This window comes from Zonotrichia leucophrys, chromosome 11, assembly GCF_028769735.1.
Source record: "Zonotrichia leucophrys gambelii isolate GWCS_2022_RI chromosome 11, RI_Zleu_2.0, whole genome shotgun sequence".
NCBI lineage: Eukaryota > Metazoa > Chordata > Aves > Passeriformes > Passerellidae > Zonotrichia > Zonotrichia leucophrys.
Window position 1 is genome coordinate 2221220 of NC_088181.1, and position 24601 is coordinate 2245820.

The following is a 24601-nucleotide window of genomic DNA, read 5'->3' on the forward strand; positions in this document are numbered from 1 at the left end:
GGGCTGTCCATCACAGCCCTTTCCAGTCCTGCCTTCTGCTGGCTTGGACAGGAAAGGGGTCAGTGGGCCAAGGGAAGGCTGATGGATGAGAAATGTGGCTCAGCACCCACGGAGCCAAGACTGTGGTGTCAGGTTGTAGGGGTCAGATGGATGAGGGAAAGGGGAGAAGGTTGTAGGGTGATTAGGCAGCAGGAGCATTCAGTGAGAAAGGAGAAAAATAAAAAGTTCAGATAAAAATATAAAAGCAAAAGAGGGGAAAGCATGTGTGTGCTGTAGACTGCCGTGGTTCTGCTCCAGGCAATGTCACCCAGGACATCTTTTGTTTCATTCACACAAAAATCCTTGCCATCAGTGCTTTCCCCTGTCCCCTCCACGAACCCATCACTTCCTAAACAAACAGACATGACAAGGCCTTTGAAAGCTGTGTCAGAACCTTTAAGTACCAGCTGAGCATAATGGAACGTGGGGAAAGGCAGTGATTCCCTACAGGTGGAAAACAGCTCCAAAGCTCTGATGTTTGCTTTACATGACTCACTGCCCATGTGCCTTGCTGTAGATGCTTGGAGCAGCTTTTTGTAATGTAATCAGAGCTGTGGGCACTCCATTTGTCCATCACTGAGGCCCCAAGGATTAGCACAGCACTAAAAATGACACCTCATCCTGCCTGTGGGCAGAGTCAGGGGGTGGAATGCAGAGGTTCAGCCTGGGGAAGCTGAGCATTTACTCATCCCAGGGCTGGAGCAATGTTGTTTGTACCATGAGCCAGCCTGAACTCATCATGTCATCATCCCATATCCAGATCCTTGGCAATCAGGGTGTCCTGGCCCTGATAACACCTGCCCATCAGACCCTTGGCAAAATCTGTGGGCAGCTCAAGCATCTCATCTGCTCTGGTGAGACCATGAAGGACTGTGAGCAGTAGGACAAGGAGGGTGATGCTCCCCTCTTCTCTGCTCTCATGAAATCCCACTGGAGCTCTGTGTCCAGCTCTGGAGCCTTCAGCATCAGGAGGATGTGGAGCTGCTGGAGAGAGCCCAGAGGAGCCAGGGAAATGCTCCAAAATCTGGGAAAACTCTGCTGTGGAGCCAGGCTGGCAGAGCTGGGGGTGCTCACCTGGAGAGGAGAAGCTCCAGGGAGAGCTCAGAGCCCCTAAAGGGACTCCAGGAGAGCTGGAGAGGGACTGGGGACAAGGGATGGGGGGACAGGACACAGGGAATGGCTCCCAGTGCCAGAGGGCAGCCATGGATGGGAGATTGGGAATAGGAATTGTTCCCTGGGGAGGTGCCCAGAGCAGCTGTGGCTGCCCCTGGATCCCGGCCAGTGCCCAAGGACAGGACTTGGAGCACCCTGGGACAGTGGAAGGTGTCCCTGCCATGGCAGGGTTAGAATGGGATGATTTTAAGGTCCTTTCCAACCCAAACCATTGTGGGATTCTACAGTGTCCAAAGGTGTGTTCTGCCTTCATCCTCTGCCATCTCCTTGCTCTGCAGAGCAGCCTCCCTGCAGCGATTCTCGTGGGCGATGCTCTCAGACTTTCTGCATCAATTAAATCTCTGTTTTCCCTTCTTCTGCCAGTTTGGGGATTTGTTGCTCGATTGTCATGGCGACTGCATCCGTGGGACCCTCGCTGAGGGTGAGGCCCTGTATTAGGATTCAGGGCAGCACTTCAGCCAGCATCACTGGGGACCCTCTTGTGCTCAGCACTCTCTGAGAGCAGGGAGCTCATTCCACTGCAGAAATCCCAACTGAACAGCGTCTCTTCACAGCAAACGAGGCTGCCTCTAATTTGTGTTAATTATGTGGAAGCAATTTGATTTCCTCGTGAGCCTGTTGTCAGCGCAGCCCTCACAGTCTATTCCTGGCCAGCAGGATGAGGATGCTTAAGAACCCCAAAGGACTCTGCAGCTGTTTTGCGGAACAACATGGAATAAAAAGGAGCCATTTCCAAAAGAAATAAAAAAACACAAAAAAAAGACAAAACCCAAGGTATTTCTTGCAGAACACTGTGGGAAAGAGGAGCCATTTTCAAAAAGACATGAGGTCTGGCTGGCAGAGAAACAGGGGAAAGAAGGAATGAGGGAAAGAACAACGAAACGATCAAAAGAGGTGCAGAAAATGAGATTTTTGTAAGGAAAGAGGTTTCTCAGGCAGCGCGCCGGGAATGGCGGTGAAGACATGAAGACGGAGAATGGCCCGGGAAGGCGGAGGCCGAGAACAAGAGCCGTGCGCGCGCGGTTGGTTCTCGAGGAGCCTCGTTAGCGCAGTAGGTAGCGCGTCAGTCTCATAATCTGAAGGTCGTGAGTTCGATCCTCACACGGGGCAAAGATGGTTTCCTCCTTTTTTTTTTTTCCTCCCCCTCCCGGAGCCAGACATTCCCAAGCGAAGAGAGTGTCTTTTTTTCACGGGACTGGAGCAGGAAGCGTGACGGAACGCGGCGAAGGCGGCCCCAGCCCCGCACCGGCCCGCAGCGCGCCGGTTACCGGGCACCGGCCCCGCCATGCGCACGGTCCCTCCGCCCGCTAGGCGGCGCGCACGCTGGTTGTGTCGGTTGTGCGCCAGGAGTTCGCTACCTGCGTGGGGCGTGGCGCGGCTAGATGCGGAGGCTCTGATTGGAGGAGCCGCGCGGTAGGCGCGGCCTAGCGCGGGATGGGCAGTGCTGATTGGCGGAGCGCCCCGGTGGGCGGGGCCAGCGGCGGGCACGGGCAGCGGCCGGCACGGTGGCGCGCCCCGGAGCCGCGTCAGAGCGGCAGCGGCCATGGCTGTGTGTGCCCGGCTGTGCGGCGTGGGGCCCGCCCGCGGCTGCCGCCGGCGCGGCGCCGCCAGGGAACAACGCCGCGGCAACGCGGACAGCGAGCCCGACACCGATACGGACCCCGAGGAAGCGGGAGGTGGGGCCGTCACGGAGGACGATGAAGCCGCAGAACGCATTGAGGGCGGGCGGCCGCTGCCGCCTTCTGTCGAGGCCGGCCCGGCCGGGCGGGCCCCGCTGTCCTTGTTGGAGCTGCCCCCGGAGCTCCTGGTGCAGATCTTCGGCTCCCTGCCCGGTACCGACCTGCCCAGCCTGGCCCGGGTCTGCACCACCTTCCGCCGCATCCTCCGCACCGACACGATCTGGCGGCGGCGCTGCCGCGAAGGTACCGCCCGCCCGAGGGGCCGCCCGGGCCGCGGCTGAGCGGGGAGCGCCGCAGCGGCCGTGAGGGTGCGGGAGGGGATGGGCTGGGGACCCTGAGGGGCTGCGGCCTGGAGGTGCAGGGCAGAAATCAGATTTGGGGTGCGGGCTGTGGGGCCGAGGCTCGCAGGGCTCCACGCGTGCGGGGACGAGATCGGGTCCCCTGGGACACCGGCCCTTGGTGGTGGCACTTGACTTGAGGCAAAGGGCATCGAGCTGAGCGTGTCCCCCGTAGGAATGGAAGGGCAGAGGCACTGGGAGGTGATGGCTCCATGTAGAATGTCCTTGGGGAATCCCGAGGACTGGGAATGCTCAGCACCTGCACCGGGGAGGAAAGGGGGGACCTTGGGGATCCTGGAGCCACAGGGGAAACACCGGGAGCTGGGTCCGGAGAGGCCGGGGCTGAGTAGGGGCATCCTCTGGGGGAGTACACAGTATGGAGAGGTCCCAGGTCCAGGTGTGCGTTTTCCAGGAATGCTCCGGTGCCAGGATGCTGTTCTGCAGTAATGTGAAGGCCTGGGAGGTGTTTTTTCCTCTGTGATGCTGCGGTTCTCCCTCCTTACTCCTCATCCTCTTCCTCCCACCGCTGTGCTCTGTGTCCTCTGTTTGTTATTTCAGCCGTGTCCCACCTCCCGAGGTCTGCCTTGCTGTGCTCATCCTCTCTCCAAGCGCTGCCATCCTGCCAGGGGCTCCTGCTGCCAGCACATGAAGTCATGTGTATTTTCCTGTCCGCTTTCTGTTTTTAATAGCAGAGAGGGCACGGGGATGAGAGATTTGGGAATGTCAGTGGCTGCCTGCAGTGGGATCTGCTGGAATGCCTGAAACCTTGCAGGAATGAATTTGTGCCTTATCAGCACTATCCAAGAACCTTTGGACAGCACAAAGGCTGCACCTAGAAAATGTAAACCAAAGCATTATTCCATAGTTCAGCATTGTCCCAATAATTTAACACTGGTTTTAGGAGACAGGCTAATGAAATGGTGTTAATTCTTTGCTTATACTTCTCTAGTGATGTGGAGATTTGTGTGTTTGATGAATGGTTTGCAAAACTTCACTGATTCATTATTTTAATAGGTTATGATCCTGGCAAAATGTGTATATAGAAATTTATGTCGCTTCTAACTCTAGGCTAGGTTGGCTTGTAAAAAGACTTACTGAATTAGGTCTGATGGGGATTTACATGTATTTATCAAATTCATGTCTGCTCTGGGGATTTTCTTTCCAATGGATAAAGCTCAGCTGAAATTTAAGGAAATGAAGGAAACAGTGGAATTTGTATGGCTAAAACTAACCTGGACAGGAAGGGAAGGTACCAAGACAACACTTTTGTCTATGGCCCTTAGCTAACTGCCAGGTGAGAGGTGCATAAACCAAATTTTGATTCTGTTTGCATGTAATTTCTCCAATTTCCCAACATACCCATTCCAAGCAGTGTCAGAGAGAGCTTTGGTGGCTGAGGAGGATCCTGTGCCCAGGCTGTGCTGAGCAGATAAGGGGCAGTTCCTGGCCATGGTGAAGCTGATTCTGAACCTTTTAACCAGCTCTGGTTTTCCAGGCAGTTCCTCAGCTGGGCTTCTCAGGCTGTTTGTGGTGCTTTGCATTCTCTGCTGAGGTAGGACTGTAACTTTGAGTGGTTGTACACACAAGGATAAAATTGGGCATTATTTTATAGGTAAACATCAGGTGTTGGTACATAAATACACATTTAAAGCTTAAAATATCCTGTGCTGTGCTTCTGCACAGCCATACACTGTGTGATAGTCAAACATAAAATGTGATTTTTTTGTAATATTTTCCAAAACCAATTTTAATTTCCATCTGAGCTCAGTGTTTAGGTGTGTGTGTTTGTGTCTGCCTGAGCCTTGTTGTGAGGCTGCATGTCCTAAAAACAGCACCAGAGCACGTGTGCCCTGCTGGTTTGTTCACTCCTGGTGATCATGGAATCACAGAATATCCTGAGCTGGAAGGGATCCACGAGGATCATTTGAGCCCAGCACCATCTTCCAGGAGCGACTGGGAAACTTCATCTTGCTGTCAGCTGCATGTGCCAAAGCACTGCTGTTCTTAGGAGTGCACAGCAGTGCAGGGGCAGGGAGGAACCCTGAGATAATGAGAACAGAGAGGAGCTGCTCTGGGAGAAGCTGTTGTTGCAGTGCTTTGTTTTGGCTGTTTTTTCCCTCCCTCTTGGACAGGAGCAGCCTGGCTGTGCCCCAAGCTGGATGGAGCCCTCAGTCCTTGCAGTGTTGATGTCTTGCTCTGCCCAGCTGTAGATCAGTCTGAAAACATGCTGTGATTATTCCAAGTGTCCAGAGCATTGCCTGCCTGAAGGTGGAGTGGTTTTTTTGCTGCTGCTGGAGCCCTGGGATGCAGCAGGGGGAATTAATTGTGTGACACTGGCAGAGCTGGTGTCCTTTTAGCATTGCAACTGTTTGGGGTAAACAATGTCTCTGGATTGCTTCCTTGGCAAGGGGAGGGTTGCAGTCACTTCCATGTTTTCTATAAATAGGAGATTGCTGATCCCTGCAGCAGGAGCAGAATTAAAGTCATGTCACCCTGGCTGGTGGCCTGGCCTACCTTGATTAACACCTCATAGTCCATTTTTAATCTTTCATTTCTTTCATCTTTGACCAGAACAGGGCAAGTGCAGCAGAGCACCTGGGAACAGAGCAGCAATGCAGAATAACCAGTTCTAGAGCTTGGAAGAAAAAGCTTTTGTTTGTGAAAACAACCTCCAGCAGCTTTTGGGCCTGCTGGAAAATGTCAGCCAAGGTGCTGAAGTTTGTGACCTTCAGGCTGTGTGGAAAGAAGGGTGGGAATTGTGGTTTGTACACTCAGTGAGGAGAATTTTGGGTGAGGTTCAGCTCTTAAAGACTCCAGGGCATCCATGCAGGAGTTTGATGCACAATTCTGCCACAACAGGAACCATTTCTTCAGAGCTGTGCCATAGTGAAGGTGGCTTTCATAGGCCACAAGGCTCCAACCTCCTTTGGTGTGAGGTGCAGACATTGTGTGCTGTGTTAGTCTGGCTTTTCTTCATCTCTGATGATTTTCCTGGCTTTTAAACCCCAGCTTGGCAGTGCTTGGCAGTTCCTCACTACACTCTCAGCCACCCTCAGAGAGTCTCAGACCTGTCTGCAGCTGAAGCTGCCCCTCCTCTGCCTCAGGGTTTCCACAAATGGGTGCATTTATTGCAGAAATGCTGTATTGAAATCTCCTGTTCCTTGATGCTACCCCCAGGCCTTCCCCTGAAGAAATGTTTGGGAGAGGAGTGGATGTGTTTTAAAGTGATTGCTCAACCTTTGGAAACAAAAAGCCAATTCCAAATTTGTCCAGCTGGTACTTCAGAGCTGCTGACCTGAGAATCTCCCATTTTTGTGCTATCTGGAATAATCCAGTGAGTTTTTATCCTCTCTGTTCTATGTCCAGCCTTGTGAGCATGCATTTATCCAGGGATAATTGGAAGATTTGATTAGCCAGGACACAGTGGAAGTTCAGTAATGGTGAAGGGAATCAAGCTCTGCCAGACATCCTCATTTCCTGTGAATTGTGGATGTGCACACACAGCTCCCAGCAGCTCCCTGGGGCTGCCATGCTGGGAAAGGCAGCAGAAAAGCAGGAATTTGGGCTTTGATGTGAGCACAGAGTTATTCCCAACCTTTTAAACCCCAGACTGGTCCTTGCAGGGTGAAGGGGACACAGCTTCTGTTGGGCAGGAGCAGGGAATGTGAGGCCTGGGAGTGCTGGAGCAGGGCAGGGGATAAATGATAAATGACAAATGACAAATGCCACTTGCAGAAGTGTTGGTGCAGCTCACAGCAAATGGAGATTGCTTTTCCAAGTCCTTAAAATCCTGTGCATGTGACCATGGAAACAGCAGCATGTCCCTGTGTTTGGGGAATGACACTCCTTAAACCAGCCAGGTCACTGGGAACCTGAAAACCAATTTCCATCCTTGCTTTGCCAGCAGGATTAAACAGCCATTTTCCAAGGGTGTGAATTTGGTGTCTATTAACTCCTTAAAATAAAAATACTTTACTCAGTGAGCTCTTGCACTGAGATACGTTTCCTTAAAATAGATTTAATTGCACTGAAGTGGAATTTTCCAGGAAGCTCGAGCCCTTCAGAGCTTTCTTGGAAAGGGATTTCTGTTCTCTGTAAAGAAAACCTTACCAGATTTATTTTTCTCACATTATCTTGGAGCTCTACTTGCTGTTTATTTATGTCCCTCTTGCCTTCTGGGTTAAGAGGAGATGGCCTTTCTTGCTTATGATATTTGGAGGGTTTTTTTTAGCCACTGTGAGCCAAAAGATTGATTTTTTTTCCCATAAAATGGCCATGCTGGTGTGAGCAGCTGGGTCAGAAGAGCTGCAGTAATGCACTTATGGAGCTCAGCCATCTCTGTGGCATTTTCACTCTCTGTAGCTGTTTGCTGACCAAAACAGGATAAGAATTAGTTATAAAATGAGTCTTAAAGCACATTAGGATGGCATTTTTTTAATATAATACTCTTTTGGATATCTAGTGACAAATAATGTGCAGCAATATAGAAATCCTCAATTTTTGTATTATTTAAAGGAGTTTATTTGAATCTTTCCAGGTGAAATTAGAATTACAAGCACTTCAGTAACAGTTTGGCTCTCATAAAATTTCACTGCAGGTTGTCAGGGGCCCTTGCATGGAGCTGTGACATCAAATCCCTTCCCAGGCTGTTATTTGGAGGAAACTGCTGCTGGTGGCTCTCCCATGGCACTCACTTGAGGGATTTATGGATTAGGGAGGAGGTTTTGGGGAGCTGTGGGGAGAGGGAATGTCACTCTTGGTGCTGTTGGAGATTCCATTTGGGGAGGATCCTCCAGGGGTCTCCTCCCTTTGCCTGCAGTGCCCAGGGCTCCTCTCACCTGTCCTGCTGATGCCTTGGGAGGGCTGAGCTGGAACAGAGTTTGTACAGAGCTACAGAATAAAGCAGGGATTTATTGAAAGGATCTCCTCAATGGACCCACCTTGGGCTGCACACGAGCCCAGCCAGGGCTGCACCCAAGGTGAACCAAAATGGTCCCAAAATGAACCCAAGATGAACCAAAATGGTTCCAGAATGGCGATGGTCCCCATGGCATCACCTAAATGGGTTAGAGGATTTGGAGCGGAAAGGGAATGTCACTCTTCTGTTGGAATCCATTTGGGAGGACTCAGAATGGTTCCCACTATGCCCAGTGATGGTCCTCAACTGTCCTCGATGCCAGGCTGAACAACAAGTTTGTACACTACAGAAAAACGAGGATTATTGAAAGGTTTCCCAATGACCCACTTGGGCTGCACAAGGCCACCAAATGACACCCAAGAGGAACCAAAATGGTCCCTAAATGAACCCAAGGTGAACCAAATGGTCCCAAAATGAACCCAAAGGGTGAACCAAAATGCCAAATGGTCCCAAGATGGACCAAATGCAAAATGCCTCAAATGAATCCAGATGACCAAAATGGTTCCCAAAATGAACCCAAGATGAACCAAAATGGTCCCAAAATGACCCAGGATGAACCAAATGGCCCAAAATGAACCCAGGATGAACCAAAATGGCCCCAAAATGCACGAGCGCTCCCGGGGTCTCTCCCTGGGATCAGTTCTGCTCCATTTGCACCTTGCAGTTCATTGTCCCATTCCAGCTTTAGCCCAGGCAGTCCCACCCTGCTTGTTTTTCTCTCTCCAGCCCACGGGGTTTGTGCTCCTGGGCTGAGATTGGGATCATTTGTCCTTGGTGCCCAGCTGGAGCAGGAATTGTTTTGTGTCCCTGCTCTGTGCACAGAGCTCAGCATCCCTGATGTGAACCCAGACCCACACACTAAAGCAGCACAGAATGGGAAAAATAGAAAAGCCAAAACCTGAGGCATCCCTGGTGAGTTTTGTTCAGGTGCACAAGAGTTCCCTGTTCCCAAGCCCTGCCGTTCCTGCGCTTTTCCAAGGACTTTCCAGTCAGCTGGGGACATTGCACACTGTTCCTGCACCCCCTGGATGTGTTTACACCCTGGATGTGTTCACCCCTCACGTGCAGGGGGGAGCTGGAGCCAGCAGGGCTGTGCCAGGGTGGCTCTGCATTGCCAGCCTCTCTCTCCATGGCTCTGCAGCGCTCAGCTGGCACAGCCCCAGCCCTGAATGCTTTGTTTGTGCTGGGCTCTCCTCCCTGCCAGCTCAGCTCTGCTTCCCCAGCCCACCTTGGGGCTGAGAGCCCTCAGAGCTCCCTCCTCCAGCAGGGACTCTGCCACTGCCCTTGGCATTTTTTGGTGAAGGGCACTGTGTTTGTTGTGCCTCCCTCACCCTTGCTGCTTAGCCAGGGTGTGCAGGATGGGTATTCCCTGGAGACAGGCTCTCACTAAACCTCTCTCATCCTTTGCTTGCATTTACAGACAGGAGGAGGCTGAATTAATTCAGGGAAACTCCTGCTTTTCTCATGTTTGGAAGCCGAGGTTTCCAGCATTAGGTGGTGCTTCACAGCCACAGTTGTTGATTCAAGGATGCTCAGCTGTGGATAAATTTTGTGTTTCATGGCTTGATGAGGGTCTGCAGAGATACAGTTTGGTGTCAAATACCTGGCAGGTGTTTGTGCTGCTGAGGGAAGCTGCTGTTTGATCTGTGCTGTTGATGTCTTTGATGTCTCTGTGCTCAGATCTGTCAGGGTCACTGCAGCAGGGTGGCATTGTCACTGCTGATTTTTTGGGATCTCCCTCCTCTCAATTCCTCCCGCTGCTCTTCTGAGAATTCCTGGCATAAAGACATTAGTACTTGCTTTTATTTTATTTTTTTGAAGTTTCTTAGAAGTTTGACGTTGACTTCCTGAAAATGAAAGAAGAGAATCTCATTTTCTGCTTCAAAGCTGCTCCCAGATCTCCAGCTCCCTTTGTTTTCAGGGGGTTCTGGAAGCAATCAAAGGCATCTGACTGCACAGCAGCCCTGTCTCAATCTGATCTGCTTTCAGTGTAACCATATTTGTACATGCTGGGGCCTGTTTTATGTCTGTGTTTCATTCTTTTTTGAGCCTGTGACCTTTCCTTCAGGATCCTAATAAGCAGTTTTCCCTGTCGGGTCCCTCGGTGAGGGAGGATAATTGCTGCACACAGCGGTGATTTGGGAGCAGGCACACAATCCCAGCTGCAATGGGGATGTCTCCCACATCTCACACTCCTCCTGGCTGAGATGGGAGCAGCTGGCACTTTGCTGCCTGTGTTTGTGGCAGCCATTGCTTCTGAAATGGCTTTGAATCTGCAACAGAATCTCATCCGGTTTTTAAAGCAGAAATCAGATTCTTGGTGTGCTTTGGCAGCTTCAAGAAAGCACAAATCAGATCTCAGTAGTTGATGTGAAGGCTCCAAACCTTTCTGTGCCAGAGTTGACCCTTTTTTGCTGTGTTGTTGCAGAATATGGGGTGTGTGAGAACCTGAGGAAGCTGGAGATCACAGGAGTGTCCTGCCGAGACGTTTACGCCAAACGTAAGTGAGAAATCCAATCCAAACCTTGCTTAATGCCAATTCTGAGAGCACAGAAATGACGAGTATTTATTAAACTTTGGTGGCAGAAGTTGCTCAGACTGACTTGCAGGGGTTTCATTGGGAAGTTGACATGTTTGGAGTTTTATTTAATACCAGGAGTTGGGATTTCTGTGCTTCCCAGTCCTTTGGTGGGAAAAGAGGATGGAATTTCATTTTTAAATGAAATTTATTGAGGATTTTTCATCCTGGTTTGCTGTTTTCAGATCTTGCTAAGGAATTAACAGGTATTTTTTCTAAGCTTTGGGCTCAGTGAAAGGAAATGGCTGTAGGAGAGTGGGAAAGGGATGAGCATTCCCTGAAGGAAGAGAGCCTGGCAGGAGCTGTCTGTGTGTTTGGGAATGTCTGTGGGTGTGGGACCCTTTAGAACCCCGAAATAGCAATAACCCATTGATCTTAAAGGTGGGAAGAAGAACAGGTAGAAGGGCTTTAATCCCATCTTTAATAGACTCTGCTGAGCATCCACAGGAAAATGATTTCATCACCTGATATCTCTCTTTCCCTATTACACCTCACTAGGGATGGAACTGCCTCATTGTCCTGGCTGGGAGGGCTGAGTGATGCTGAGCCAGCACACAAATGTCCCCAAAGGAATCCCACTAACCCTTGAGGCCTCCCTTAATTCCCATTTAATCCCATATCTTTGTGTGGTGACAGCCACACAGCACACACCAGGCCAGATCTCAGCTCTTCATGACCTGCAGTCCTTTTTACTACATATCTTCCATGGTTCAGAGATCCTAAAGTGATTTTTAGTGCTTTTTATGCACAAGTTGTGGGTAAAAGTGGCCTCACTGGCTCAGGACAGTGTCTCCCAGCCATGGCTGAGGAAAGGATGAGCCTGTGGGATGTTTTCCTAAACATTCCCACTGTTTCCAGCTTTGCAGAGTGTAATCAGGTTATTTATTCAACAACCTGCAATAAATCTGTCTCACACATAAGTTTCCATGAGTAGTTTTCAAATCCATGGCATCCATTAGGAAAGGGTGACACTTATGTGTGAGAGCAGCCCTGAGATGGCCTTTCCTGCCCTTCTGTGTAGGATCTGTGTTTGTGCCCACCCAGCAATCCCAGGCAGGGATGGTAACCCCAAAGTGGGAATGCCTGGCAGCTCTTCCTGCCTTTCAGGATGCCCCATCTCAGCTCCTCAGCTCAGATTCTGCACTTTGCCCTGTGCCAGGAGCAGTTTGCTGCTGGTGTCACCCCATTTCTCTACTGTCCCATAAACCTCTTTAATTGCAGAGGAGTTAATTTGGGATTACTGCATTTTCCATTCCCTGAGTGTGTTTCTGTGAGAAATGCTGGGGGAGAATGGGAACTGAGCTCAGGTGCCTGAGAGCAGAACTGCTGCAAGGCCCATGGAGTGACTTCTTGAGGTGGGAGTGCAGAGTCTGAGGAAGGGCTTTGATCCCACTTGGAGTTCACTGGATGGCACTTGTAAATAATGTCTGTGGGAACAGCTCTGTGTGAGAAACCCTGCTCAGTGAGGCTGAGGGTGACAGAAACACCTGGAAGCACAGTCAGGAGAGAGCTGGGCTTCCCTGTGAGGCTGGTGCAGGCCCATGGAGGTGTTGGCTGGTGCCAGTGGAGCAGAGTTTGCTGGCACTCACGCTGCTCTGTCTGTTCAGGTATAAACCCCCGGGTGAAGTCGGGGCGGTTCATGCGAATCCTGCCCGACTACGAGCACATGGAGTACAGAGATGTTTACACCTGCCGTACGTACCCGCTGCTGCTGCTGCCCCCAGCACGCCAGGCTGCTGCATGGACTGTGCCCTGCCCCGGGGCAAAGCACTGGGCTGGCCCTGGCACAGCAGGGACTGCCACCAGGGGTGCCTGCAGTGTGTCACAGGAGCGCCGAGACCCTGCGGGGTGACAGCGACAGCAGGGCGGGCACTGGGGCTGCTGGGCTATCCTGGGGAGCATCTCTCACTCTGTGTGGGATCTCAGCACCTCAGGACTGAGGTGTCACCGAGAGCACCCTTGGGGGGCTCGGGAGTCCTGGAATGTTCCAGAAGTGTCTGGTGGCTGGACTTTGATCCTACACAGGAGACGACACCTGTATGAGGACAGGAGGGTTTCACCGGGTGAATGGTGAAGGGATTGTTAATTAGAGGGTGAGACACAGGGTGATTGCTGTACAGGGGGGTTTAGAGAAGTAAGATGGAGGAATTGGGGCGTGTCCTGTCCTTCTTCTTCTTCTCTTCTCCTCCATCTTCTGTGGTGATGGTGGCACTTTGGGATTGGTCATTACTGAAAGAGCACCGGACAATAAGATAAATGGTATTGGGGAAAAATGATAAATATTGTACACGTAACACTGGGTATAAAGATAGGTGACGCCCGGAGGGCAGAGAGTGTGCTCATGGCTGGCTGCTGAGCAGAGCTCTGTCGGGCCGAGAGAAAATCTTTTAGATAAACAATTAATAAACATAAAGACCGAAAGAAGAACTGAAGCCTCTTCTCATCCTTTGATACGCGGGCTGTCCCAAGGCCACCCTGGGCCCTTCCTGGCCCTCCAAACAGCTGAAAACCGGACAACTCTGCTCATTAGGAATTGCTCCTTTCTTGGAGGAAAGCATTCACATAGCCAGGTGAGGCCTCCCTCTGGGCTGGCAAAGAGCTTTGTGGTGGTGGTTCACTGTCACCCTGGTTTTTTAAGATTTTCACAGAATCACAGAAATTCTAGGTTGGAAGAGACCTTTAAGATCATCGAGTCCAACCCATGTTCTAACACCTCAACTAGATCATGGCACCAAGCGCCACATCCAGTCTTTTTTAAAACTCTTCGAGGGATGGTGACTCCATCACCTCCCTGGGTAGATGATTCCAGTATTTGACCACTCTTTCTGTAAAATACTTCCTCCTTAATTCTAGCCTGTATCTCCCTTGGCACAGCTTGAGGCTGTGTCCTCTTGTTCTGTCTGTTGTTGCCCAGAGAAAGAGACCGACCCCCAGCTCACCACAGCCACCCTTCAGGAAGTTGAAGAGAGTGATAAGGTCACCTCTGAGTCTGCTTTTCTCCAGGCTGAACAACCCCAGCTCCCTCAGTCGTTCCTCATATGGCTTGTGCTCCAAACCCCTCATTTTCTAAGCTTTCTGATGTTGACATTCTTGTAGTGAACGTTCTCACACACTTTATGTGAATAACTCATTGTTTTGCATTCCTTTATGGAGGAAGAGAGAGTTGATGGACTGTTGGTTTGACCAGTGTCATTGGAGAGGTGTCACTGTCACCCTCCAACCGCTGTCACTTTTGTAAAACTATAAATATTGGAGTCAGAAAATAAACTTCCCTTTTTTCCTTCACCTTGAGAACGGTAGTGAGCTTATATTCTTTCATGTCCTATAGCAACAGTTCCCAGTGAAATCCACAGCCCTTTCCAGGGAAAATGCTGAGTGTTCCCATAGTAATTCCCCCCCTGCACACTCAATCCTTTCAAGCACCATCTCTGTCTCTAGGAAACGTTCTGCTAATGTTTTAAACATTGTGATTTGCCTTCCTCACTTTGGATAACCTTTTTCCCCCTCCTCATGTTGTGTTGAGGGAGGAATAGTTAAACCCTTGGAGGTTAGTGTTCAGCAGGAATTGAGGGGGAAGGACTGATTAGTTTACATCAATTAAGGAAGCCAGGACTATTTGGTGTTTATTTAGAGGGGGTGTTGAGCTGTCTCTGATGCTCCTTTGGGTCTGCAGAGTCTGGCAGACTCCAGTTCCTAACCCACTGCTGCTTGGGAATGGAGTTTCTCACCCACATTAATCAGTGGATGCTGCAGAATTCCCTGTGCTGAGGGGCCGTGCAGGGGAGGTGCTGCCTTTAATGTGAGTCAGGATGGACCAGCAGCAGGGCTACAGCAGCAACTGGGACAAAGTTTGGGGTTTGGCAACCTGGGATGCCTCTTCTGGAGCTGGGTGGGATGGAGAAGCAAATCCAAGCTGCAGGATGGATTCCTTTGGAGAGTGGATGTTTGCTCCAAACTTAAGTGGCATTTAGTGCTGTTCCCTCAGCTGTTATTTCTTTAGCTGCAGCCCCAAATTTCTGATGTGCCCCTTTTGTCTTGGGGAAAAGCTTGGATGGTTGGAATTGGTGATCTTCGAGGTGTTTTCCAGCCTGAATGATTCAGTGGTTCTGAGCCCATGTGGTTTAAGATGCAATGGCCCATTTCCCCTTTTTCCCCTCCTGTGCTGTCAGGATTTTCCATGCAACTCTTCCCTAGTTCCTGTTCATGCAGGGTCATGAGCTTAAACCCCTGGGGAAAGTGATCTGAGCTCCCCTGGATTAAACCCCGAGGGGTTTGAGCTCACCTGGATTACTCTGAGCTCTTCCACAAGCAGGCCAGGTGTCACCAACCAGGGCACTGCTTTCATTGCTCCAGCTCATTTTGCTTCTGGAGACCTTCCTGCATCCAGGAATTGCAGTGGATTGGATCTTTCCTGGTCAGGACATGCCCCAGGCACCCTTTTGTCCGTGGGAGCTTGGCATTCCTGCTTTGCCAAGGCCATTCCCAGCTGGATTCAAGCCCCTTTCCCATCTGGAGGGTGTGCAGAGCTGCTTGTGGAACGTGGGGAATATCCAGCCTGGGTTTAGGCTGTCCTGGAGCATCCAGTGGATGTGGTTTTGCTCCTTTTGGCAGGATGTGGACTCAGAAATTTGGATAGGCAAGAGGCTTCTCCAGGACTGAGCACAGGCAGTGGAAAAGCTTGGAGAAAAACCCAAGTGCTGTTTTCTTTCGAGGAGCAGGAAGGGAAATAGATGCCAGATCCATCCTGTGTCCTACCAGGAGCAGCCAGAGCTGGAATTCATCAGGTTTTCCCTGCAATTAATATTAGCTGCTGTTTTGCTGGAGCTCAGAGACAGCCCAGGCTTGAAAACTGAGCTGTGTTTTGAGACTTGTTTGGGCCTTTGGCCAAGCACCAGCATTTCCCCAGTAAGTTCTGGAAGTGAATGGCATTTATTTTGGCCTCCTGTGTTCAGAACTCAGCTCTGTTTCCTGAAATTGCTGCTAACAGGAGCTGGGCTAGGAGACACATCCCCATCCCCCTGGGACAGCTTAGGTTTCTGTCCTAAAAAATAATAATACATTAAAAAAGGCTGGGTTTTATCAGCTCTGTGGCAGGCAGGGTGGAAGGCAGAGTGTGGTGGGTGGAGCAGCTCATGCCATTAATTATCTTGTAATTGCTGAGCTGGGAATGGGGTTTGTCTGCTTGCCTTAGAGTTGTTTGTGCTGCCCTTGGTTCCCTGGGTGAAACCAGGCCAGTCTGAAATTGTTTACTGCCCAGGAAAAAGGCTCCTCCAGGCCAGCTGGCAGCAGCTCTGGACATCCCTCCCTGCCATCCTGAACTCCTGGGCAAGTTCTTGCTTTTGGTGGAATAAAACCACTCCTGTAGTTGTTGCTGTCTGAAGTAATTAATGCACCAGAGCTGCTGGAGCAGCTGCACTGAAACACAATTCTTGTTTTAAATTAATGCAAACCCAACCCTGTTATTCAAGCCAGTCCTGGAGGTTACAGTGGGTTACTGTGGCCCTCTGAGTTGGCCATGGACATTGAAAAATCAGTGAAATTTCTTCCTGCCATGGAAGAAGGAATTTCTTCATGGAAGCAATTTGCATGCTGCTGTGCCTGCCCAGAATGCCAGAGTGTGTAATCCCTTCTTGTGAGGATTGCTGGTTGTGTGAGGAAACCAGAAGGACAGAAGGGAATTAGATGGACAGAGGAATGGCTGTGTAAGGACTGGAGGTGGATCCCATCTCTAAGCTTTCCTCACCACAGGAGGTTTAGGATCATTCTGCAAAAGCCCTTATTTCCTGCTTGCTGAAAATATTCCTCTGTTTAGGTGGGATTGAAAGGACAAGAGATGAGAAACAGGGAAGCCTCAACTGCTACAGTAGATTTTGAGTGGGTTTTGGAAGCAGCTTTTGGGCACTGCTGAGGTGTAGCTGCTTCTGTAGAATTTTTAAGGCCGTGACTGATGTGGCCACACCACCAGATTCCCAAGCTGGAGTGATCCAAGTGCTTTGCCCGTGCTGCCAGTGCCTGTTTCTGGGGATGCTTAACTCTGGAGCCAAGTTTGTCTACACAAGGCAGTGAAATGCTTTCAAAATCCTCCAATTTCCCTGTTCCTTCCTGCCTTCCTGCCCTTCCCTGTTTTCTGTTGCTTTGCAGTGTGAAGCATTGAGTGCATTTTTGGTAACTGGAGGTGGCAGATGCTTTTATTTGTTTTCAGCTCTGGTTATATTGTGTGATTTGCATTAATGGGCCTGTGTTGCAAAAGTTTGTTGGGAATTCCTGAGGTAGGTGAATTCCACAGGGTCGGGAATAAAGAACACAAATGTGTGTGAGCATGGGGGAGGGCTCAGCTTGCCCACAATCACTTTTCCTGGGTGAATGCAGCCTGGCAGCAGGGATTTCCTTCCCCAAATCCCAAATTCTGGGCTGGAAGTGCTGATGAGTGTCTCCCTTTCCCCAGTGCTGCACCGCTACCGGCACATCCTGGGCCTGTGGCAGCCGGACATCGGGCCCTACGGGGGACTGCTCAACGTGGTGGTGAGTCAGGGCCTCATCCTGGGCCTCTTGGGGCTGGGAGCTGCTTTTTCACACTTTGCACACCTGCCAGCCATTCCCAGAGCAGTGAGAAGTCTGAACAGTCAGCCTTGAGTGGGTGATTTGGGTGCCTCGTGGTTCTTTCCTGGTTTCTCTTAGGTTAGGCATCAGGAGGAATTGCTTCATAGGGAAGGTTGTTAAATACAGGAGGGGGCTGCTCAGGGAGGAATCCCCATCCCTGGAGTGGATGTGGCACTCATTGCTGTGGGTGGGGATTGCTCACAGGCTGGACTGGATGGTCCTGGGGGCTGTTTTCCAGCCTGAATGGTTCTGGCATTCTCATCATCACCAGACTATTCTTTTATATTTCAGCTCCACACCAAACAGCCCCAGGAGCAGGTAGAAAACATGATCAGGCTTGATTTAGAGTTTGACACTGATATTCCAGTGGCTGGCACAGGAATCTGTTCATTTACTTCATTTTCTTTGCCTGCAGCTGAACCTTTTGCAAAGGGCTTTGCAGTTGTGTGGTTGGCAAACCTTTACCCCAGCCCTAAGACTTGTGCATCAGGTGTGACACTGGTGCAGGATGTGTGGAGCCTGGCAGCTCTGGTGCTGCTGGGAGCAGTTAATGAACAACATTTGACTCTGAGCTGTGAGGGCTGAGCCAGGAGTTTGCCTGCAGCCCTCATTCTCTGCACCAGGGTTCACCAGCTGCCAGCCTGAAGTGAACAAATCACGAGGCCTTTGGGTTTTGCAGGATTCCTGTGCATGAACTGGTGTAAGAGGGCATCCAACTGCATCAATACTTCCCCTGTGACCTTATAAAACTTTGTCTCAGATCTCTCTGTTTGGAGAATATCCTGCCTATATAGGAGAAATTCCTCTATCCTGAGGGAAAGGATTGTTAGGTGTGCAGGAAGGGGGCTGCCACTTGTGCCTCTCAGTAGAGGAGAGTTGCTTCCTGTGTTCTCTGAGTAATAAAATCAAATAATTCCTCATCTAAAAAACAGGGATAGTCATGGGAAGCAGAATATCTGCCAGCAGGAGCTCTCAAACCAATTAGAGCCTGACTTGCTGTGTGGTCTTTCCCTCTGGATGCTGCACTCCAGGCAAGTCATTTGCAGCAATAAAGGCCTGAGCTTTTTCCAGTGGTGCAGGAAGCCTTGTAAAGAAACCCTCCTCACCCTGGGAGTGCATATGGTCTGGGTTAATGGTTGGAAAGCTGTTTGGGAATGCAGCAAACTGTTCTGCAGCTCCTGGGCCACGAGAGGCCTCAGACAGACTCCTGAGGAATCCTGCAAAGCTGATCCTGTGGGCTCTGTGTGCTGTCCCTGTGCAGGTGGATGGTTTGTTCATCATTGGCTGGATGTACCTGCCCCCTCACGACCCTCACGTGGATGATCCCATGAGATTCAAGCCCCTCTTCAGGATCCACCTGATGGAGAGGAAATGTGCCACGGTGGAGTGCATGTATGGCCACAAGGGACCTCATAATGGCCACATCCAGGTGAGCTGCTCTGCCTCCCCTGTGTGCACTTTGGCTCTGGAAATGGATCCATCAGGAAGCTGGGAGAATTTTATTTCAGAGATATGGCTTTCACCACCCTGCTGTGTGTGTGGGCAGCAGCTTTACTCTCATTATGTGTCTGACAAGTTGTGTGGGCTGTTCCCTGCTCTGAATCCATTCCCTGGCTGTTGTGCTGATTTCTGTTGGGCTGGGAGCACCAGGATGTGTAAGCTGGCCTTGGGCAGCTGCTGAGTGTGCCCAGGCAGACACAGACCTGTTCTGCAGCTCTCTCCACGGTGAGACCTTGAGAAGGGGATGCAGCATCCATTGGATGCTTTGAAAAGCTTCCTGACAGGTTTTCTTTAAAGGAGGAAGCTGAAATAAGGAAGCAGCTTAAAACTGTTATTTTCATTAGAGTGCATTGAGGTTTTATTGCTTTTATTTCTCTGTTCTGTAGCTGCTGCACTGTATCAGTGAATCACTGTATCACTGTAGCAGTGAATGATTTCTCTGTTGTAATAAATCCAGTAATGTTTGTTTTGCAAAGCACTTTCTGAGAGCAGTCTTGGCTACATCATCCCAAGCATCTCTAGACAGGTGTGTAACCTGTTCAATTCTCCTCCCTGGTAACTACAGATTGTAAAGAAGGACGAGTTCTCCACCAAGTGCAACCAGACAGATCACCACCGGATGTCAGGGGGCAGGCAGGAGGTGAGTGCTCTGCCAGGGCTCTCCCAGAGCCCCTTTGTGTGTCCCCTTCTGAGATCTGCCCTCAGCTGCTGCCCTTGTGATTTCTGTGGGACTGGGCATGGATGAACCCCCAGGCTGGGAGCTTCTGGCTCATTCCCTGTTCCAGGCAGTTCTGTGTCAAGGTGCTCTTTGATCCCCAGCACCTTCCTCCTGTTTTGGTGGCAGAGCTGTCCAGGGAGGGTCAGCAGCACTCCAGGCTCTGATCTCAGTGCCATTGCTGTCTGTTTAATTAAGATCTTTCAGACACAGTGAGCACCAGCTGCACTTGGGTACCTGCTGCTCAGTGAGGCACCTTCCCACTGCTTGCCTTGCTCGAGGGATTAAAAACTTCATTTGGTTTTTTCTCCTGTGTGTGTCAGCTCTGCCCAGCAAGGCAGATTCCTGACTGAAAGAGCTGTGTTTAAATGCCAGGTAGAAATGGCAGGATGAATACCTGTGCCAGGTACTGCTGTTTGCTTCCAGCTGGTTCCATGTGACAAATCTGATATTTCAGCTGCTTTCTGAGGAATGCTGGAAAATGTCTGTCTGCTAATGGGAAACAGCTGGGTGAAAGGTTTAGTTAAGTGTTTTCTGGTGCTGGAGCAGATGAGAAATGCTTTAATACTTTCAAAGCACCACGTTAAGTGTGCGTGGCTTTATGGAAATTGGAGGATCTGGCTTGGGAAGATAAAGGAGGCAGGTTTGGAATATCACTTGGCAGGCTGCTATCTCAGTGTAAGCTGTTATCACACCAACTCATGGCAGGGTATTAACTTGTCAGAGCTGCAGTTGGGGTACTTCAGGAGATGCTTTCAAAGCACCCTTTGGATTTAGATGCATCAGTATTAAATCAGCAGGATTTAACCTCCTAAGCCCTCAGTGCTTTTCAAAAGCTTTTTTCTTTTATGTTGAGCATGTCAGGACAGGGCACAGGAGTCAGCTTGTGGGCACACAAATGAGTTACTGTGAGAGAAAGAGTAGATGAGCCACTTTGCAGTGACAGGCCATGCTCATGCCTCTATTCTGAGGAGGTTTATGCTTCTACCTGGGATTTCTTTGAAGGGGAGCCTGTTTATTGTGTGATCACCATAATCACTATTTGTTCAGCCTATTTCCAAACTTGTTCCCAAATCCAGCCACGTTTCCCTGTCCTTGGCAGAGGAAGTGCCCTGTCTGTGGCTCTGCCAGTGAAATGTGCTGTCACACAGTGAGGCCACCCTGGGGCACATCACTGACGTGACCTCATCCTCCCCCTTTTCTCCTGGTGCTGCAGGAATTCCGGACGTGGCTGAGGGAGGAGTGGGGTCGGACCCTGGAAGACATTTTCCACGAACACATGCAGGAGCTCATCCTGATGAAGTTCATCTACACCAGCCAATATGAGTAAGGGCTGCTGCAACTTCACACTCTGGAGCATTTTTCCCCAAGATGAGGTTTTCCATGGGCTTTCACAGCCAGAGGAATGTTGTGTCTCTGCAGTGCTTCCCAGCTGTGCAGGGAGATGAGGTGGAATGACAGCAGTAGGAATAGGATTCCAAGTTCTACACAATAACTATGCACAGTAAGGTGCTTTTGAGTCATTTAACTCTGTTTAATTTGAAGACAGAGCAAATGCCTGTGATCCCAAGGAGTGTCTGGCTATTATCCATATTAGTCAGTGTGCTCTGTAGTGCAGGAATTAGAGTCCCTGAGAAACTGGGGATTTTAACCAGCTCTCCATGCTTCTATTAGCAGGCACCTCACTGTAGCAGATGTTTAAATATGCTTCACTCTCAGGTTCTCTGGGAATCTCAAGGGCTGGGGAAGTTTCCTTGCTGCAGGAATCTCCTGCTGTGCTCACGAGGATGGTGGGGAGAGCAGCGCAGGGAGGGAGGGAGGGAGGAAATGCTTGCGGAGCTCTAAAGCAAATCCTGAGCTTGCTGCAAACACAGATCCTGCCTGTCTTGACAACATCCCCAAGCTGCTGGAGGAGCAGAATGCAAACACAGTGCTGCTGGGAAGGGTTTTTTCTTGATTTTTTGATGTTTTTCTCTTGCACAGCAACTGCCTGACGTACCGGCGCATCTACCTCCCCCCCAGCAGCCCCCAGGACCTGATCCAGCCAGGCCTCTTCAAAGGCACCTACGGGAGCCACGGGCTGGAGATTGTCATGCTCAGCTTCCATGGCAAGAAAGCCAAGGGCACCAAGATCACTGTGAGTGCATTTTCCTGTCTCCCAGGTGCTTGTGGAAGTGTTCTCAGTGAATGTGCAGCAGAGGTTTCTGTCTGGGAGCTGTTCCCCGTGGGGATTGGTGGCACTGGGTGAATCTCAGCACACACACAGTGACCAGGACCTGCTCTGCAAAGTGTCTCCTGGCTCCCCCTTCCTTTCCTCTCCCTTCCAGCTGCTTTCTGTGAGCAGCTGGTAGCAGGTCACTGGAGATCCCCTGTGTGTGTGTGAGGAGCAGGTACCAGATGTTGGCAGCTCTTGGCTGAAGTCAGGCAGGGGAGCTCCTTTCCTCCCTGCAGGGAGGATTCTGCAGCTGCAGCTCTGACTTTCTTTCACCTTTGCAAGTACAGCTTTTGATTTAAAATTCTGCTTCTGGGAAGGGGAAAGCAGAGATGGCAGAAAAGATCCAAGCAGGATTTTTTTTTATTGCCAACTTGGTGATTGTAGAGCAGGGTGAACTATTAACAAACTCAGGTGATGGCTCTGTAACACTGGCGTGTGCAGCTGTGCTGTTCCTTCCTGTCCCTAGGGAGATCCCAACATCCCAGCTGGACAGCAGACTGTGGAGATAGACCTGGCACACCCTCTGCAGCTGCCTGACATCGAGACCCTGCGTGACTTCAGCGAGCTGTCCCGCATGGTGCTCGAGGTGCAGGAGCAGGTCCGGCGCGAGGAGCAGGAGCGGGAGCAGCGGCAGGAGGAGCAGGAGCATTCCCAGCAGGCTGCCTCCCAGCCTGCCAGCCCCCTGGGAGGAGAGGGAGCTGAGGGGGAAGAGACTGCAGCTGGGGCAGAGGGGACGACCCAGGACAAGGCCCCAGCTTCCCAGCCCTTCGTGCTGCCCACGGGAGTGATATCGAGGAATGAGGATTATCCCCGCACCTGCCGAGTCTGGTAACTGCTGCTTTTGTGGCTGATCCATTTTTGAAAGGGAGGGGAAGTCTTTGAGGTGTGTCCTGTATTTGTGTGCCCTTTACCTGCCTGTGGATCTCCCAGCCCCTTGGGCTCAGATTTCACAGAGTCCCAGAATGGAGTTGAAAGGGACCTAAAATCCCATTTTTTTTCCAGTCCTGCCAGGGGCAGAGACACCTTCCAGTAGACCAGGTTGCTCCAAGCCCTGTCTGACCTGACCTTGAACATTCCCAGGGATGTGGAATGCACAATCTCTGGTTCCTGCCTCTGCTGCCCAATTTCCCAGGCTTTGATTTGTTCCCTCTCACCATGCTGTCATCTGCCATCCCACTTCCTTGCTAGATTTACTGCAGAAGCTGGCACCTTTCCTGAATTCCACACACCCCCTTTTTTTTTTTGTGTGTTTTATGTCCCAGAGCTGCTCAGCTCATATATTTAGAACTGTTGAAGCTGCTTCCCATTCCCATGTGTGTCATTCATGTTCCTTGGCTGTGGGAACACAGTGCTCTCTCCCACCTTTCCCTGGCCTCTGGTGCCTTGGGGCAGGTGCTGAGCACCCCAAGCAGGAGGTGCAGGCATGCAGAGAGCTGTGCTGAATGGGAGCTGGAGTTGGTGAAGCAGCACACTAAATGAAGTGTGGAAAAAGAGCCCAAAAGCTGAGGCTTAGACAGGTGACCTTCAGCCAAACATCTGTGCTGGTGGAAAAACCTACCCAGAGCTGGTTAATCCCAGAAGGCTCCTGCTGTCACAGCTCAGTTGTGTTTGGATAAAGCCCTGCTCCACCTGCTGCTTGCTCAGAGCTTTGCCTGACCTTTATTCCTCCTCAGGTCCTGGTAGATTTTTCTGCTTTTTAGATTTTTTCTCTCCCTTGAATTTTGCCTCTCTGTTTGCGCTTTCAACGTGCCTGGGAGGATTGAACCTGTGCTGATCCTTGAGTTGCTCAAGTTAATCTCAGATGGGTTTGGGGGCTGAACTACTGAAAAACCCAGCTTTGGTGTGCAGGTGCTAATTAGGATAACCCAAATCAGGAACCTGCAAATATCAACAGGGAGTTTCTTGTCTTAATAGAAAAACCGAGTGTAAACCTCGCTGTTCTGTCAGAGTGCCTTCACCAGAGTTTTGTGCTGATTTGTAACTAAACACTGGGTGGTGCTGCCTGTTCTCACACCTGTTTTGTCCTCATCCCCTGGCAGTTTTTATGGCACAGGCCTCATTGCTGGCCACGGCTTCACCAGCCCCGAGAGGACGCCGGGCGTGTTCGTCCTGTTCGACGACGATCGCTTCGGCTTCATCTGGCTGGAGCTGAAATCCTTCAGCCTCTACAGCCGCATCAAGGTCTCCTTCCAGAACGCCCAGGCTCCCTCCCAGGAGGCCTTTGATGAGATGCTCAAGAACATTCAGTTCCTGGCTACTTGATGGGTGTTTGTGGTGCAGGACAGGGCTCGGGGTGGCCAAGGCTGCTGCGCTCCCCAGCCGGGCTGGCCGGGGATCCTCGCTCTCGGTACCTCTGGATAGAAGCATGCACTTTGAATAAAGCCTTTGTACCCCAAATGTACACACATCCCTGTACTGCAGCCCTCCCTGAGTGCCCTTTCCTCTGTGCCACTCCACGCTGCTTCCCAGCAGTCCTTGTTTCCCAGGCTGTGCTTTGGAGAGCTGAAGGATCCTGCAGAGGAGGGAACACACCTTCCTTAGTGCAAAACAGGAATGGATCGGGACAAAACCAACTTCTGGTCAGAGCTGGACAGAGGAACAGGCAGTGACAAAGCACATCCTCCTCTCCAGAGCCTTTCTGTGGGTGCAGCATTGCCAGGAGAGGTTGGTGTGATAACTTCATCCTTGCTAATTGCAGCGTGTGGTTTCCTCTGGAGAATCCCCTCAGCCAGGGCAGGATCCCCACTGCAGATGAGTGTGTGCAGCATTGGCCTGGCTTCTGGAGCTTGATGGATGTGCTGTCCCTGGAGCTCCAGGTCTGGCTGAGACCAGAGATGATTTTTTCT

The 24601-nt window shown here is 50.8% G+C and overlaps 1 protein-coding gene and 1 non-coding gene across 3 annotated transcripts; both read left to right on the forward strand.

Moving 5' to 3' along the window:
* The first annotated feature begins 2249 nt into the window (after nucleotides 1–2249).
* Nucleotides 2250–2322, forward strand: TRNAM-CAU (transfer RNA methionine (anticodon CAU)). The gene has a single exon. It is a non-coding gene; the product is annotated as a tRNA-Met (tRNA).
* A 402-nt stretch (nucleotides 2323–2724) lies between these two features.
* On the forward strand, nucleotides 2725–24156 carry FBXO31 (F-box protein 31). Of its 2 annotated transcripts, XM_064722772.1 has the most exons (10): nucleotides 2725–3134; nucleotides 10576–10647; nucleotides 12333–12419; nucleotides 17171–17247; nucleotides 18587–18754; nucleotides 19391–19465; nucleotides 20757–20866; nucleotides 21524–21677; nucleotides 22222–22583; nucleotides 23795–24156. In XM_064722772.1, the coding sequence occupies exons 1-10, from the start codon at nucleotides 2756–2758 to the stop codon at nucleotides 24015–24017; spliced, it is 1707 nt and encodes a 568-aa protein (XP_064578842.1). In that variant the 5' UTR covers nucleotides 2725–2755; the 3' UTR covers nucleotides 24018–24156. The 2 variants fall into 2 exon arrangements, with proteins under 2 accessions (XP_064578842.1, XP_064578843.1); XM_064722773.1 differs by lacking the exon at nucleotides 12333–12419.
* The last annotated feature ends 445 nt before the right edge of the window (nucleotides 24157–24601 follow it).

What these genes read in the sequence shown, in the direction of transcription:
- FBXO31 (XM_064722772.1), top strand. Translation starts at nt 2,756, where the DNA reads ATGGCTGTGTGTGCCCGGCTGTGCGGCGTGGGGCCCGCCCGCGGCTGC. An exon ending in GCGGCGGCGCTGCCGCGAAG is followed by an intron (nt 3,135 to 10,575) that starts GTACCGCCCGCC and finishes GTGTTGTTGCAG; the next exon opens with AATATGGGGTGTGTGAGAAC. An exon ending in CCAAGGGCACCAAGATCACT is followed by an intron (nt 21,678 to 22,221) that starts GTGAGTGCATTT and finishes TCCTGTCCCTAG; the next exon opens with GGAGATCCCAACATCCCAGC.